The following is a 17461-nucleotide window of genomic DNA, read 5'->3' on the forward strand; positions in this document are numbered from 1 at the left end:
CAACTCAGCAAACTTCATAGTGGCCAAAAACACTGATGAATTGCGACCAATGTAACCTCTCATTTGGTTTTGTCCCGGACCACAACAACAAGGGTCGTCCCATTCCGACTCAATTTTCTCTCGCAAGGGCTTAGTAGGAGGGGGACGGGTATTGACCGCAGAGTTATTGCAAAACTTCCTGCAGTACCCCACCATCTCCAAGAGCCTTCTGAGGGCCCTCTTGTCTGTCGGGGTTGGGAGGTCAGCGATAGCCTGCACTGTAGCTTGCATCACTGCCAGCTGCCCCTGTGTCACCACAATTCCCAGGTAAGTGACCTTCGTGTGGCCGAATTCATTTTTTTCAAGGTTCACTATCAAGCTGGCTTCAGACAGCCGTGTTAAATTGCCAATACACACCTCTGTGTTCATCAGCCCTTTAGTCACTGAATTACTCAAAAAATATGGGTGTTGTTTACTTGGCTGCCCTATTGTAACCACAATCACCCAACGTCCCAGTTCTTTGCATTTCCTCGGGACAATCAAACACATGGGTGCGAGTCGTTTAATTACTCCTTCGGGGATTAAGGGAGAGACCTTATCAGTAGACCTGGCCAAAACAATAGCCTTCTCCCATCTGACCGATCCCATCCTAATCTTTTCAAAATGGTTTTTTCCTCTTATCAAGGGGCCCCTAGCTTCATTGATGTCCACGCTAACACCGACTAGGTTTGTTAGCATATCAAAAGCCGGTGACCGTCTCAGTTCGCGTCGGTCATGATCAATAACATTTTTCCCCCTGGGCAGCCGGTAACTCTCTTTCATGATTCCACCAACTGTTTCCTCCAGCACCGCAAAATGTCCACCGGGGGGTACCTCGTGGGCCATGTTAAAAACCTCATCCCCATAACTCTTTTGCACCACCCCCCACTCCTCATCTGCGGATACTGTCCTTGATTTCCCTTTCTTCCTTAGCACTTCCTCATCCGCACAATAGCCTACTAGTTCCCTTGTCAAGGCTGTGTCAGAGAGAGCTGTCTCTGCAAAACCCATCAGCCCCTCGCCTCGCTCCTGCGTCTGCACAAATTCTTTCCTGGCTACTGCTACGTCCGTCCCAGCTCCCTCACTACCTCTTATCTCACTACACCCTGTCTCATACAAGGTTGGCAGAAATGTTTCAGCCAAATTCACCATCGCGGGCGGGGCCTCCATGCTGGCAGGCTGACCTGTCAATCTCACGACTGGGAACACGATTCCTCCGGCGATGTCATTACCGAGCAAGACTTCCACGTCTTTCATCGGTAATTCGGACCTCACCCCAATCGTGACTAGTCCAGAGACCAGGTTGCTCTGTAAATGTATCTGGTGCAAAGGGACTGACTCTGTCCCTTCCCCAACACCTTTGACCTCTACCTCCCCAGTCTGGGTCTCTGAGCTAAACTCTAATACACTCTTCAGTATTAGTGACTGACACGCTCCCGTGTCTCTCCAGATCCGCACTGGAACTGGTTTTAACCCCTCCTTCACTGACACCAGTCCGGCCGAGATAAACCTCTCGCGCCCTTCCTGGACTTTTTCAGACCTGTCCTTCCCTAGCGGTTCGCTTAACAGCTCGATACAGCCATTCAAAATTTCCGCTTTTCCTTTCCCCGTCTCCTTCCTTGGGGCAAAGCACCTGGACGCAAAGTGTCCGACTTTCCCACAATTATAACAGACGACCCCAGGAGACTTCCTACCAGACTGCTCCCGGTCTACCTTATCCTTTTCACTAGTCCCCGGCTTACTTTCTGACTTTTCCGGTGGACTCTCCCCGCCGTCCTGACTACCCTTCTGGTAGCCTTTACTCGGGGCAACCTTCATTTTATGCGTCAACGCATACTCATCCGCTAACTTAGCAGTTGCGGCTAACGTGGCTGCCTCTTTCTCATCGAGGTAGGGTCTCATACCCTCAGGGACACAACCTTTAAACTGCTCAATCAGAATCAGTTGCAGCAGTCTGTCATAATCCCCCTCTACCCCTTTCGAGGCGCACCAACGCTCACAATATGTTTGCATCTCACGAGCAAACTCCAAATACGTGCGGTCCCACCGCTTCCTCGCATTCCGGAACCTCTGCCGGTATGCCTCCGGGACCAACTCATAAATCCTGAGGATGGCCTCCTTCACCACCTCATACTTCTGGGCATCTTCCGCGGATAAAGCTGAGTAAGCTTCTTGGGCCTTCCCTTTCAGTACACTCTGAAGTAAAACAACCCACTTATCCCTCGGCCATTCCTGACTTATAGCCACCTTTTCGAAGTGGAGAAAGTACCGATCCACGTCGGTATCGTCAAAAGGGGGAACCAGCCTTACCTCCTGGGTCGCCCGGAACCCTCCACCTTGGTTCGGCACGAGCCCCTGCTCGGCCCTAATCTTTAACTTCTCCAGCTCAAATTCCCTTTCCCTCTGTTTCTCCTCTCTCTCCAACTGTCTGTCCCTCTCTCTCTCTTCTCTCTCCAACTGTCTTTCTCTCTCTTGCCTTTCTAACTCTCTCTCTTTCTCCTGCCTTTCTAACTCTCTCTCTTTCTCCTGCCTTTCTAACTCTCTCTCCTGCCTTTCTAACTGCTTCTCTTCGTGTTCTAACTGCCGTACCCGGAACTCGTGCTCGAGTCTCAGTTTTTCAAGCTGTACCTGTACCGCGTCTCCAGCAGGTTTTTCAATAGACACCTCCCCCAGCTCACCTTGGGGAAACACACCTTTAGATACATAGTGCTCTACAATAGCTCTGTGTATCTCCTCTCTCCTCATTGTCGACTTCACCTTAGCAAGATTCACCCATTTGGCCACAGCTATCAATTCCGATTTCCTGGCATCCTCTAATGCCTCCAAGGTCGGCGCCTTTATAAATTCCTCAACCTCCATTTCTGCTGTTTGTCTTTTCTTTCTTTCGGGAATTTTAACCCAATCAATTTACTCCGTCCCAAATTTAGCGTTCAAAATCCCGGACGAGCCCCCACTTATGTTACGTACCCCGTAACTGGGTTGCCAAACCAGCAGAAATGGATCACTCAGTTGGAGTCTGGAGTACTAGAACTAAGAAAGTTTTATTAAAGAAACAAGCAACACAGTAATCGAAAGGATAATAAATGCAACAATTCAACAATGATAACCACACATGTGCACAGAATTAAAATAACAGCATCAATCAAGCTCTATCGTTGTCTAGGGGTAAATGACCAAATTTCAAAATGACTCAAAGTTCAGTTCGCAGTAATCGTTGCCATGGCGATGGACAAGGTGGGGGAAGAGAGACATAGAACAGGAACAACTGATCATTCAGAACGGCTTCACTCACAGACCAGCAAGATGGCTCACAGACCAGCGAGATGGCTCACAAACAGCTTTTGGGCGGGTCCTTGGTGATGTCACCTGAGGTCACCGACTGTGACCCCTCCTCCAGATGCGGTCGATCCTCTGCAGTGAACCCGGCACCCAGGCAAGGGCGGACACACACCGGGTTCCCGCTGATCGTACCTTTCCACCCTTGTCGTTGTCTGGTACTTCTCACCCACTCGTGAGAAGCGCACCGCTTCCAGGGTCTCGTTACCTTGGGTGGCATGTGTGTCTGTCTTAGCGAACCTGTCCCTTTTTATCCCCCTGCTGGGGTATCGCCTGTCCATCACTTCAAACAGTTCAGGGTTCAAAGGGGGGAGCCGCTCCAGACAGCTCTCCCTCCCACATCCCTTCATTACACATCTCCAGACGCTGCTCCATTGTTCCTTATCTCTCCTTCCCCTGAGGGCAGGTGGCAGACCAACTGCTGATGCCACTGATGCTAGCCCAGGCCAGCAAACATCTTAATTTTATGTGTATTCTCGTAACACTAAGAATTCTCTCCAGTAACTTCCCAACCTCTGATGTGAGACTCACTGGTCCATGAATTCCAGGATTACCCCTGGTTCCCTTCCTAAATAATGTAATATTAGCTACTCACCAGTCCTCTGGGATCTTGACTCTGGCTAGAGAGGACATGAAGATATCGGTCAAGGCCCCAGCAATCTCTTCACTTTCCTCTCTCAATAACCTGGGGTATACACATCAGGCTGGCGGATTTATCCACCTTAATGCTCTTTAAGCGACCCAACACTACTTCTTTCATTACCTCAAAATGCCCCAGCGTATCAATACACTCAGCACTGTTCCTTGTATCCTCCATGTCTTTCTCCTTGGTAAATACTGATGTAAAATACCTCACCCACATCCTCCTTATCCAAGCAAGTGTTCCCCACTTTGCCCTTGAGTGGTCCTGCCCTCTTTCTAGTTATCCTCTTGCTCATGATGTATAGAATGCCTTGGGATACACCTTAATCCTCCTTGCCAAGGACTTTTCAAAGCCCCTCCTGGCTTTCCTAATTCCTCTGAGTTCTTTTCTGGCTTCTTTATAATTTTCAAGGGCTCTGTTTGATTCTCATTTCCTAAGCTTTACATACTTTTTTTTCCCCCTTTTTGACTAGATTCATCACCTCACTCAACATTCAAGTTTCTCTTACCTTGCCATGCTTGTCCTTTCTTCTTACTGGAACATAGTGTCTTATCCACCATGTGACTGTTTTCGGTCTGTCGTGTGACATCAAGTGATTGGTCAATTTCACGGGCTTGTCCAGATATCGATTAACGTTTGACCTATTTATCCTGTGTGTGCGAACGTGTTCATTGTTTCCGGGTGACTTCCGAGTTAAGCTGACCAATTCGGCTGCACTGGCACAATAAACATTCTGTTCCAACCTCTGGGGTTTTCCTTAATTGTAACATATTCTTGTCCTATATTCTGTGCAGTTGGTCTTAAACAGCTTCCACATGTCAGACGTTCCCAATAACTCTCTCTAGTTTCTACCTACTACTTTCCAGTTTAAAACTCACCCACAAGGTCCATACTTAATCTTAACTGTAGCCATCTTGAAACTGAAGGAGTTGTGATCACTGATCCCCAACTGTTCACCCACTGCCAGGTTGGTCACCTGGTCAGGTTCATCACCCAACACTAGGCCCAGTATTTCTCCTCTTCTTGTCTGACTATCTACGTATTGTTTTAAGAAACTTCCTGGATGCACCAACAAACTCTGCCCTATCTAAACCACTTGCACTAAGAAGGACCCAGTTTATATTAGGGAAATAGAAGTCCTTCATGACAACAACCCTATTGTTTTTACACCTTTCCTTAATTTGCCTGCATATCTGTTCAGCAATCTCCCAGTGGCTATCGGGGGTCTATAGTACAATCCCATCAAAATAATTGCACTGTTTCAATTTTTGAGTTCCACCCATATAGGTTCAGACAAGCCATTCACTACACCCCCTCTGAGTGCAACTGTGATCTTGACCCTATTTAGCAGTATAACTCCCCTACCTCCTCCTCTGTCTTTTCTAAAACATCAAAACCCTGGGATATTAAGCAGCCATTTCTGTCCCTCTCTCAAACAAGTCTCTGTAATGGCCACAACACCATTGTTCCATGTACTGGTCTATACATCAACTTTACTCACAAGATTCCTAGCATTAAAATGTATACATTAAAGCTATCTGAGCTTTCATATATATTACTTTGCTCCTGCCTGTTTTTACTGGCCCTGATATCTAACTTACTCTCCATCCCTCCACTTTCTGACCTGGTGCTCTGGTTCCCATCGCCCTGCCAAACTAGTTTAAACCCTTCCGAGTAGCGCTTGTGAACCTCCCGGCTGGGATTTTGGCTCCCCTCCAGTTTAGGTGCAACCTGTCCCTATTGTGCAGGTCACCCACAGCTCCAGTAAAAGTTCCAACCTGAAACCCTGTTTCCTGCACCAGCTCCTCAGTCACTCATTCACCTGTAGCATCATCCCATTCCTGCCCCGACTAGCATGTGGTACTGGGAGTAATCCAGAGATTACTACCTTCAAGGTCCTGTTCTTCAGCCTCTTCCCTGACTCCCTATACTCACTGTGCAGCACCACTTCCCCCTTTCTACCCATGTCTTTGGTGCCAATGTGCATCACAACATCTGACTGCTCACCCTCCCTCTTCTGCAGGTAGATAGGAGACTTGGCACAGGGATGGACAGAATGTTCTGTGGCTGCATACTTGCTGCTGAGGGGAATGACCATAGGTGAACCCCACACTGACTGCTTACCCTTCTTACTTCTGACGGTCACCCACCTGCTATCAGAAGTCTGCACTCCCAGTGTGACCACCAGAGTAAAAGTCTAATCTATGATGTTTTCAGCCTCCCAGTTGGTCTTGAATACATCCAACTCCAGTTCCTTGGCCTTTTCAGTCAAGAGCAGCGGTCCCCAACCACCGGGCCCCAAAGCATGCGCTACCGGGCCATGAGGAGACGATATGATTTGGCGATATGAGTCAGCTGCACCTTTCCTCATTCCCTCTCATGCACTGTTGAACTTGAACACACGCGAGGTCATTACCCGTACGTCATCCATGTCAGCGCGGGAAGGAGATCAACTCCTCGAGCTTGCAAATGACGACAGGCTGAAAAGTATGTTTGACATAACATCTCTGCTGGCAGTCTGGATCAAAGTCAAGGCTAAATATCCTGAGACAGCCACAAAAGCACTGAAAACGTTGCTTCCATTTCCAACATATCTCTGCAATGAATGCAATGAAAACTAACTTGCGGAATAGACTGGACATAAGGAACCCCGTTCGAGTATCGCTGTCTCCCATCACCCCTCAATAGGACCGTCTTGTTGCAGGAAAACAAGTATTCAGCCCAGGGCTCCCACTGATTCAGCGATATTGGTGTGTTGCAATGATTTTATATGTTCATACAGGGAAAATATGTGCTGTGTGTTTAATATCCAAACATTACTTAAAATGTTATGATGCTATTGACTTATAAAACCATATAGCAATTACAGCACGGAAAAAGGCCATCTCTGCCCTTCCAGTCCGTGCCGAACTCTTACTCTCACCTAGTCCCAGCGACCTGCACTCAGCCCATAACCCTCCATTCCTTTCCTGTCCATATACCTATCCAGTTTTTCTTTAAATGATAATATCGAACCTGCCTCTACCACTTCTACTGGAAGTTCGTTCAACACTTACTTCTAGCTCCCCTGATAATTGACTTATCACTATATTCATGCAAGGAAAATATGCGCTGTGTGTTTAATATTAAATTCGTTAGATAAACCTTTTTAGAAACAAAATTGAGTGTATTAGCTGCTTATCTCCTATATTCCGGTCATGATTAACACCACCCCTGAACAGAATCACCAAAAACGATTGTAGGAAAAAAAATCGGCACATACACGCATGCGCACTGATGCCCGCGCAAGGCTTCATGGTCATTGTAGTCTTTCTCCGGGTAAGCACAACGTATTTGACTGCTGCTCTTGGCCGTTGGCAACCTTACACCCCCACCCCCACCCCAGGGTGGGCCAGTCTGCAAGAATATTGTCAATATTAAACCGGTCCGCAGTACAAAAAAGGTTGGGGACCCCTGGTCAAGAGCACTTCCTGCAGATGTAGTCATCAGGTTACCCTGCAATCCCACATCTCACAGGAGAGGCATTCCACTGCCTTAATTACCATCCTGCCTACATTTGTTATACTTCCTAAGCTTAAATTCTACAATCAAGTAAATGATTCCAAATGACTCAGCACCCTTAGCCCCACCTGCTCTCACTGAAGCCTGTTGAGCCAAAGTCTGACCATTCTAACACTGGCCCACTCCAACAATGGCTGCTACCACAATGGGCACTCCACTTACACCTTGCTTCTTTCTATTGGCTCTTGCAAAGTTACTAATAACTCAAGCAATCTCCAGCTCTCCTTTTAAACAGATGTAAAGACCACAAGGAACTACCTCCAACTCACTCCACATTCTCCTACTCCACAGACAGGTCCTGACAAGCCCTGGTTGGTTTTTAAATCTGACACATAAAGTCCACATGGAACTGCCTCCAACTCACTCCACAATCTCCCTCATTGTAGACATCCGATAGTTTGGAAAATCTGCTAGTCTGACACCACTAAAGTTTCCAATGTGTCAGATTAACTGTAATGTTACTGTGATTTGTTGTGGGTTCAAAATTTAACCTGAAACTTCACTGAAGCATACAGTGAAATGCTGCATTTTTGGAGCTGCGGTCTTGCAGATGAGATATTGAAACATGGCCTTTTTGCATTTTGAAGAGTTTCTTCAATATTCTAGCCACATATGATTTTCAACTACCACCACCAAAACAGGTAATCTACTTACATTCACACTGTTACTTGTAGGAAAACATTTCACACAGATTGACTGCAGTCTTTCTAACTTCAATTGTACTTCAACAACTATAAAGTATTTTGGGAGGTCCTGAGTTGCAAAGGTACCCAGTCATTTCTTCTTCCTCCTTTAGTTGATCAACTTTGATCTTCCAAAGCCTAAAGATAAAGTTCAAGCAGACTTCCAAAATGCTAATTATTTTACACCCAGTTCTTAGTATTTATCACCATCTTGTACCACACATTATAAATTAGTAAACAAGATGTTTGACAATATTTTGGACAATGTAAAAACAAGAAAATGCTAGAGTCTGCAGTGGGTTAATCATAGCTTTATTTACTTTGACACAGTCTACGGTGAAGCAATGCACATGGCAAATTTCCGCTTAAATACTTGTATAATCCAGTCAGGTATCTGCCTTGGCTTAGACTGAGCATATAAACAAGTGTGTTAAGATAAGCACTTCTGAGAACTACTCAAACCACAATAAAACCACAATAGTTTTGAAACAAAACATGAAAGTCAAAGACTTTGCATTATTATTTATCAATAAGGGCCAGATTTCCACTGGCCATCCAAGTATGCTTCATGAAATGGGTGGGGTCTACAAAGGGGACAGGCTGGTTAAAACCTAACTTCTGCCATCTCTGCTCTATGTAAGGCAAGATCGGCAAGAACAAGGCCAATACTGTGTTGTATTCTTACTGTTCCCACAGAGTTGTAATTTATATTGATAAAGGGTAACCACCAAGGGTAAGAAACACTCTGATTTATAGCTGTACTACATTCTAACTTCAAGCTGCTAGAAGGTTCAAAGAAACTTTTTTTTCCCCGGAAAAGCTTTATTCTTTCCATTTTTAACTCTAACAATGATATTGTAAGATACAAGTTACAGTATAAACTTGCTTATTTTCATAGAGTAGCATGAACTATGCCTATGGAAGCCGATACAATGTGCAAAATTGCAATTGGTAAAAGACAGCTTGCATTGGTCCAATTGTTTCATTGTTCTCCATTTTGTGTGGTCCTCTTCCTTATTGATTATAAACTTGATTTTCTTGTTTTTTTTTAAAAAAAAACAATTTCCATCTCTTTCCTCCTCCAGCCAATGCTGGAGGCTTAACTCTTGATTTGCAAAATTACCTGTGCCATACCACCTCCCAGACGGATATCAAGTAGCCATTCCCCATCAGTTATCCTAAACACTCTCACACTTTTCCACAGAGGATCCTGGAGAGTAATTAGGACCATGCAGTGAAGAAAATGTCATTGGATTTGAGAAGTATAACCCAAGTCATTTGAATCATAGATCCAACACACAGAAAAAGAAAGGCAGAGATATGCGCTATACTTGCAAAACAAACTTTCTTATAAACTACAGAACTATAGCATTTCAGGGCTCTTAATTCAGAATGGAAGTAGCGCAAGATGAAAGCAGCGCAAAATCAACATGAAAAGGTCAACAGATCTGGGTTTTCTTAAATCTCGAGCATTCAAATAGGAAACTATTCAAATCTCGAGCATTCAAATAGGAAGAATGAGTATAAAGTGTGCTCAGTACATACTATTCCCATTGTAAGTCTTTCAGTTATCTTGCAATTTGTATTACTGTAAAAGGTTAATACTGCTGAGCTCCCACAGTTTGACGTTTACATTCTACATTTAAATTTGATATTAATATCCCATTGGCTTACAAATACTCCCTATGTAAAAAATAAACTTTAAGACTATATTACTCAAATAGCTTATACTCAACATTATTAAACTTAAAAATTCCAGGTCACAAGTAAAAATACTTGCAAAACTGTATAGTTATAAATCTCACAAAAATATTTATCACTTGCTACCAAACAAATGTTACAAAATAAATAATTGAGGTAAATCTTTCCTGCTTGAGGAATTCTTCCCTTAGCAACATATTGTCACTAAGAATAACTAACCGATCTTAAACAATGAATTTCAAAAGACCCGAGCTGGTCATATAACCCCTCTTGACATCTTCTGTAATGTCCGCAGATATCCGAATCCGAAGTTTCACTCCTTACATCCATTGGAGGCATCCGTTCAATCACAGTCTCCGGTGTTCATGATCCTGTGTCTTCCTGTAGTCGAACAAGCTTAATCAAGGAAGAACACAAGAGTTCACTTAACATTCAGAATTTCACAATGGATAAGATCATCTCTTCACAACAATTGTCTTTTGCCTTGCTCCTTTCTTAAAGAGTGGAGTGACATTTGCAATTTTCCAGTCCTCCTAGAAAGATCACTATTAAATGCCTACACAGTCACTTCAGCTACCTCTTTCAGAACCCTGGGATGTAGTCCATCTGGTCCAGGTGACTTAACTACCTTCAGATCTTTCAGGTTCACAAGCACCTTCTCCTTAGTAATAGCAACCACACTCACCTCTACTCCTGACACTCTCGAATCTCTGGCATACTGCTGGAGTCTTCCATAGTGAAGACTGATGCAAAATACTTAAGAGTTTGCCCATCACTTCTTTGTCCCCGATTACTACCTCAGCAGCGTCATTTTCCAGCAGCCTAATACCTACTTTCACCTCTCTTATTCTTATATATTTGAAAAAACTTTTGGTATCATCTTTTATATTATTGATTAGCTTACCTTCATATTTTCAGTCCTCTAGCTACCCACTAACTTTGGCTATATCGTATGCCCTATCTTTTGTTTTTATGCTCTCTTTGACTTCCCTTATCAGCCCCAGCACTGACACTATTGCTTGGTGGGGAAGCTGTGGGTGATTACAAACATAACCCTTTGCTTATTTATTAGTTCTAGAACACTAGAGCTCTTGGAAGGCAAGTCTTTCAGCCATCTGAAAGCCCAACAAAATGGTTTGGGTGATATTGGTCCTTTCTGAACACTTGTTCATGAAGCTATTTGTTCCTGAAGTATAACAATACTGTGCTTGCAGCAATTTGCCATTCAAGATTTTACTGGTGTTTAATCATGGCTCTGGCATATTCCATTTTTGGATGATTTTCATCTAAATACCAAGGTTGAGTACACGCCACAGAACACAACAGACATTCTCCAGCCAATGGATGAAGGTATAATTACATCTTTTAAAGCATACTATATTCATAAAGGATTTTCTCAGGCTATTATAGTATAGGTTTCAAAGCAATACAGTACAAGTCCTTAAGTGAATTCTGGAAGTCACACAAGTACATTACAAATGCACGCATGGACTAAAGTAAAGTAAAATTGGTGTATGGAAGAAATGTTGTCTTAACATTAACTTCCAAGGTTTTTTTTTAAGACAATAGAAAATATGAAGGAGAAAGTGGTGGCTGCTGGTAATCAACCTCAGTATAAGAGTAACAAGGAGGACATAACTAACACATCGACAATCAGAGCTATGAAGATCTTAACAAATTGAAAAAGCAGCTAGAAGAGAAGTTGAAATCCCGGAACATGAAAAGGGATTCACTACAAAAGGGTTGGCAGCATTTCTGAGGAAATTTGTAGAATAGTTGGTAAAGTTAGATGAGCAGAACCCTAACTTAGGAAGATTGACCTAGGCCTGAAGAGGTACCAATGAGAGTATTTGATACTATAAAGGCATTTTAGAAAGGAGACCATTAAGACACAGGAGCAGAATTATGCCATTTGGCCTATCGAGTCTGCTCCACCATTCCATCTTGGAATGCAGGATCTCCCAGCGGCCACCCATTTTAATTCCACTTCCCATTCCGATGTGTCTATAAATGGCCTCCTCCACTGTCGTGATGAGGCCACACTTAGGTTGGAAGAACAACACCTTATATTCCGCATGGGTAACCTCTAACCTGATGGCATGAACATCAATTTCTCAAACTTCTGGTAATGTCCTCTACCCACCCCCTCTCCTTCACCATTCCCCATTCCCTTTTCTCTCTCTCACCTTATCTCCTTACCTGCCCATCGACTCCCTCTGGTGCTCATCTCCAGTTTTCTTTCTTCCATAGCCTTCTGTCCCTTTCACCAATCAACTTTCCAACAGTTTACTTCATCCCCCCCCCCTTCAGATTTCACCTATCACCTTGTGTTTCTCTTTCCCCTCCCCTCACCTTTTAAATCTACTCCTTGGTGCTTTTTTTCTACAATCCTGCTGAAGGGTTTCGGCCTGAAAAGTCGACAATACTCTTTTTCAAAGATGCTGCCTGGCCTGAGTTCCTCCAGCGTTTTGAGTGTGTTGCTCATATTTCCAGCATCTGCAGATTTTCTCTTGTTTGTGATCGGATTCCATCATGACTGATTTATAATCCTTCTCAACCACTTTCTCCTGCTTCTCTCCGTAACCTTTGATGTCCTTACTAATCAAGAACCTATCAACCTCTATTTTAAATATACCCAATGACTTGGTGAAAAACATCAGTTCACTCTTCACTTGTTAAGATGTTTTTGATAAAGTTTGAAAGGACATCAGAGCTGGCCACTTCCACCTCAGCTCAGTGGAGACGTCGTCACCATATTGAGTGATTTTGTATAAGTGCAGACATATCTTCCCATTTATTAGCAAACTTCACTTGTTCCGTAAAAATGAAACACTTTAATAACCCAGGGACGACCTGTACATTCTCAATAGATGGAGAAGCCTGTCCATGTACAATGAACCCTGGCCACTTTACGGGATATTAACAGTCCTGAAGACTGTGTTTAAAATTATTCTTTCAACTCGCTTGCATGTAGTCCCGTAATGTGGGACTGGAAAGGAAGGGCGAAGAAGCCAAAATAAGAAGGGGGGAAGGAGGGGAGGAGTACAGACCGGCAGCTGGAAGGTGAGACAGAAGGTGGATGGGTGGGGAAGGGGGATGAAGTGAGAAACTAGGAGGTGATAGGTAAGGGACTGAAGATGGGACCATGAAGAAAGGGAAGGAGGAGGGGCATTGGAAGGAGGCGATAGGCAGGTGAGAAGAGAGGGGATGAGAGGAGTACCAGAATGGGGAATGGAAAAGGAGAGAAGGGGGAGGTGGGATATATAATACCACAAGTTAGACAAGTTAGTCAGAATTCAAGCCATCAAGTAGGAGGCTACCCAGCAGAATATGAAGTGTTGCTCCTCCAACCTGAGTGGGGCCTCATCGTGATAAGAGAAGAGTGCCACGGACCAACATGTGTGAATGGGAAGTGGAACTGAAATGGGTGGTGGATGGAGCAAAGGTAATTGACGAAAGGTCCCCCAATCTACATGGGAATAAATTTGATGTTCTACTGTTGCAGAAAAATACATGAAATTTAAGGTAATAACTATTTAAGAGTTTGATTGAATTCTTAATAAAATTAAAGAATCAAATTTACTTCTTCAGTTACTAAATAATGAATCTGCGCACATTGGAATTCTTTTGGGGGGGGGGAAAGAGTGCAGCAGAGATAAAATAGGAGAGTATGAGACAGAGAGCTGAGAATAAAATGACCATAGGGGACTGGGAGCTATACAGGCCCAAGAATACATAAGGGATGCGAGCAATAATGACAAATTACTTCAGATAGGTGACTCATTTTTCACTCTTTAAACCAGGGCATTGCTGTAAACAGAAAACTAGGATTACAAAAGCATCAAAACTGGGAATATAAAAGATGTGGTGTGGTTTGATAGGAATGCCAGTACATACTGTGTGTCATAATTATATCATTTGGGAGTGTGTGGAGACCTGTACAATACTAACTAACACGCCCAGCAGAAACTGTGTGCTTCCTGCAAAGTCTGGCTTAGTGTTGCCGAGTTTGACAACATAAACATTACTTCGTTATTCCTTCTTTTTGCACTATTTATGATTGCAATCTATAGGATTGTATACCTTTGCACTGTACTGCCTCTCAAAACAACAAATTTTACATTATACATCACAGTGATAATAAACCTGAGTACGATTCCGAAGTTGAGTTCAGGTCGCTACAATGCCTCAGAGAGAAAATTACAATTTGATCTGGAAGCAATTACTCTTGTGATTTAGATATGATTAATGGTAAGAGACAGGAGAATGTGGCTGCAAGTCAGGTGGGGATAAATACTTGGGATACAGAAATCTCAGCTTTTCATAGAATTAAACAGCATGGCAATAGGCCGTTTGGTCCTACAAGTCTGCAATGACCATCAAGCACTCATTTATCTGATTTGCTCTTGTCCCCAGATTCTACCATTTACTTACTAGTGGGGGTGATTTACAGTGGCCATTTAGCCCACCCAGTCCCACATCTTTGAGAAAGAGAGGCAATAGGAGCAGCTCATATTTTCAGGAAGAACATTCAAACTTGACACAGATGGCACTGGAAATCAAGACTGAAGCTGGGCTGCTGGAACTGTGAGGCAGCAGCTCGAGCAGCTGCACCACTGTACTGAACAAAGCACCCACAGCTACATCGACTACACCTCCTCCCACCCAGTCTTCTGTAAGGACGACACCACTTTCTCTCAGTTTCTCCGTCTTCATTGCATCTGTCCTCAACATGAGGCTTTCTATTCCTGACATCTGAAATGTCCTCCTTTTTCAGGAATACGGCTTTTCCTTACTGTGGTTGACGAAGCTTTCACTTCCATGTCCACCATTTCCTAGACTTCTCTGACCCAGCACCCAAAGTTCCCCAGGTGTTTATTTTTTTACTCAACCAGTCTCCACATTCAGCACATCATCCACCATCATATCCACCAGCTGCACAATCCCACTACCAGTCAGAAGTTTTTGCTTTTTGTTGGGACCAGTCTCTCCATAGGAGATGCAATAGTTGGGCCTAAATAGTCCTTTCAAGTGAGCCAGACATTCATGTGCACCTCCTCCAACCTCAGCTACTGCACTTGGTGCCCGTGATGTAGCCTCCTCCACATCAGTGACAACAACCACAGATCAGCCAACCATTTCACACTCTATCCTTCATGGACATCCTGTGCTTGAGGTGGGATGTCATTTCAACTCCCCTCTCCATCCCACACTTACCTGTCTGCCATCAGCCTTCTTCACTGCCAGAGGCAAGCCTCACACAAACTAGAACAACACCTCATATTCTGTCTGGATAATCTAGATGCTAATGGTATGAATACTCAATTTCAGGCAAACTGCAGACTATGTTCCTTTCTTTCTCCCTCTGATCCTTGTGGTTAGTTACATCCCCTTTTCCAAGGCTCTTCCTCTCCTACCTAGTTTCATTTCCCTTCCCTATCAGTCTCCACCTGTCATCCCTCCCTATCTAGTTCCATTATCACCCTCCAGCATCTTCAGCTTATCTGAGATAGATATTTTACACCGCTTCCGTCTATGTCTATGGAAGAAACAAAGCTTGGTTAGGAAGAGGCTTCTGAGGATGATGTGAAATGTTTTCAAAGAGATATTGTCAGCGAATTGGTAACAAATGAGGGGGTAATAGAGACACGGAAACAGCACAGAAACCAGCCCTTGGGCTCAACTCATACAGGGTGACTAAGGTATCTTCGTGAGATGTTCCTCTTGTCTGCATTTGGTCCATATCGCTCTAAACATTTCCTACCCATAAGCCTGCCAAAATGCCTTTTACATTTTTTAAATTGAACCTGCCCCTACCACCTCCTCTAGCAAATGTAGACAATGCTCCATCTACACAGTTCTCTCACAATAAGGTAGACAAATAAAAGATAATTCTATGTGGTGGAAAGAAATAGTATAGGAAGCTGGTATATAGTGGTCTGCATTTTCAGAAGACAGAAAATTACCAGCAGGTCAAGTGATCAGGAAGACAAATGATACATGAACCTTTGTGCAAAGGGGTTAAATTCCAAGGAAAAGAAATATTGCTGTAATTTAATGGGGTTTTGATCAGTCTTTATCAGAGTGCCACATGGAATTCTGGTCCATGCAGCAGGAAATGTGCACCAGCTTGCAGCCCCAATATTAAAGGTTCATTAAAATTATTCTACAAATGATGGGAATTTTGTAGAAGCACATACTGAGTATGATATACTTGCACCATTGAGGCTGATGTGACCTTATTGATGTATGAATTAAAAGAGGGATGATACTCTGGTTGGTGAGTCTGAAGCTACAGCCATAAAATCAGAAGAAGGGGTGGTGTATTTATGGCTGAGAAGAAAGTTGTTCAGAATTCTCAGTGCTGCAAATGCTCTGCCATGGAATGTACTTGAAGATAGGATTGAAAGGGATACGAGGACTGGAATGGAATGGAAAGTGGACAGACTAAAGAATCAGTCATGTGCTTATTTAATGTCTGGGCCAGCTCAAGGAAACTTATGACCCAATACTGATCATATTCCTTAAATTCTAATCCTTCAGTTTAAAAAGATCAATGTAGTGTCAACGTAGCCAAAAGCAGAGGCTAACCTGGTGCAATTAATGGAAACTTGGCACAGCGATTCATTTCATCTACAGCAGGGTCCCAGTTTTGTGCACAGGTTCAGTCAATTTCCAGTGTAGATTTTTTTTAAAGCACAAGAGGCTACAGAAGATTAATTTGTGTGAATGTAATCAGCACTTAAAATTAGACAATCTTTCCTGCCGATTTGAATGCTTTTGGACGAATGCTTGTGTGAGAAGACACTCTACAACTTCTGGATTGAGAAAAAGATAAATAATAGATTAGATCCAGAAAGTAGAACTGTAACTTTTGCACTTTATCTGAGATTGATAGAAAAAATAACAGTAAGAAATTAAACTTGCTTTTTTCCTTCTGTCTTCAAGATGCAGGTAGTCTGGAGGGTTGAGATCTTCTATGGACTCTGCAATTTGTTTGTTTAAGGTTTCTGGGAGAAGAAGTCCCAAAAATCCTCCTGACATTCCAGCAATCCCGAAGATGATAAATGGCATAGATGGATTCAAAGATTTCTGAAAATTAAAAATACTCACCTCAGTATTCAATTGTTAAAGAAGACAGATGTAGCAAATAACTTCAATTAAATAGTCACTTGTGTACAGCAAAAATATTCGAAGACATTTCACAGGAGCATTAACAAACAAAACACCAGGGCAGATGTAATTAAAATAACACTCAATGTCACAGGTGCTATAACACTGTTTTCTAAATTACTTTGTACCTAACTTGAATAGAAAATAATTCAACACTACTGCTTTTAAAATGACATTCCTCAAATAGTGGAAGAGTTATAAACCAACAATAAGTTATTAGATCAAAGATCGTCCAAAGTAAATTAAACCAGAGACAACAGAGCAATATTCTTTCTGTGCATGAGTAAAACTCAGTAATGAATACAAGAATTAAAAACAGGGAAACCAGAGGCAACACCAGGAACCA

At 43.2% G+C, this 17461-nt stretch overlaps 1 protein-coding gene across 2 annotated transcripts in view; it reads right to left on the bottom strand.

Annotated features, from left to right (window-relative positions):
• Positions 1–8542: 8542 nt before the first annotated feature.
• Positions 8543–17461, bottom strand: part of slc22a15 (solute carrier family 22 member 15) — a 48471-nt gene continuing 39552 nt past the window's right edge. Inside the window, exons 11-13 of one of the 2 annotated variants that reach the window (XR_010020976.1) lie at positions 16870–17034; positions 16534–16760; positions 8543–10338 (exon numbers count right to left, since the gene is read on the bottom strand). Coding sequence is in view for 1 of the 2 variants with exons in the window: in XM_063071547.1 (XP_062927617.1) it covers positions 10306–10338; positions 16870–17034 (198 nt within the window). In the remaining variant the exon portion in view is untranslated. The remainder of the gene's footprint in view (positions 10339–16533; positions 16761–16869; positions 17035–17461) is intronic. The other variant, XM_063071547.1, reaches the window with a different exon arrangement.

This window comes from Mobula hypostoma, chromosome 19, assembly GCF_963921235.1.
Source record: "Mobula hypostoma chromosome 19, sMobHyp1.1, whole genome shotgun sequence".
Lineage (NCBI taxonomy): Eukaryota > Metazoa > Chordata > Chondrichthyes > Myliobatiformes > Myliobatidae > Mobula > Mobula hypostoma.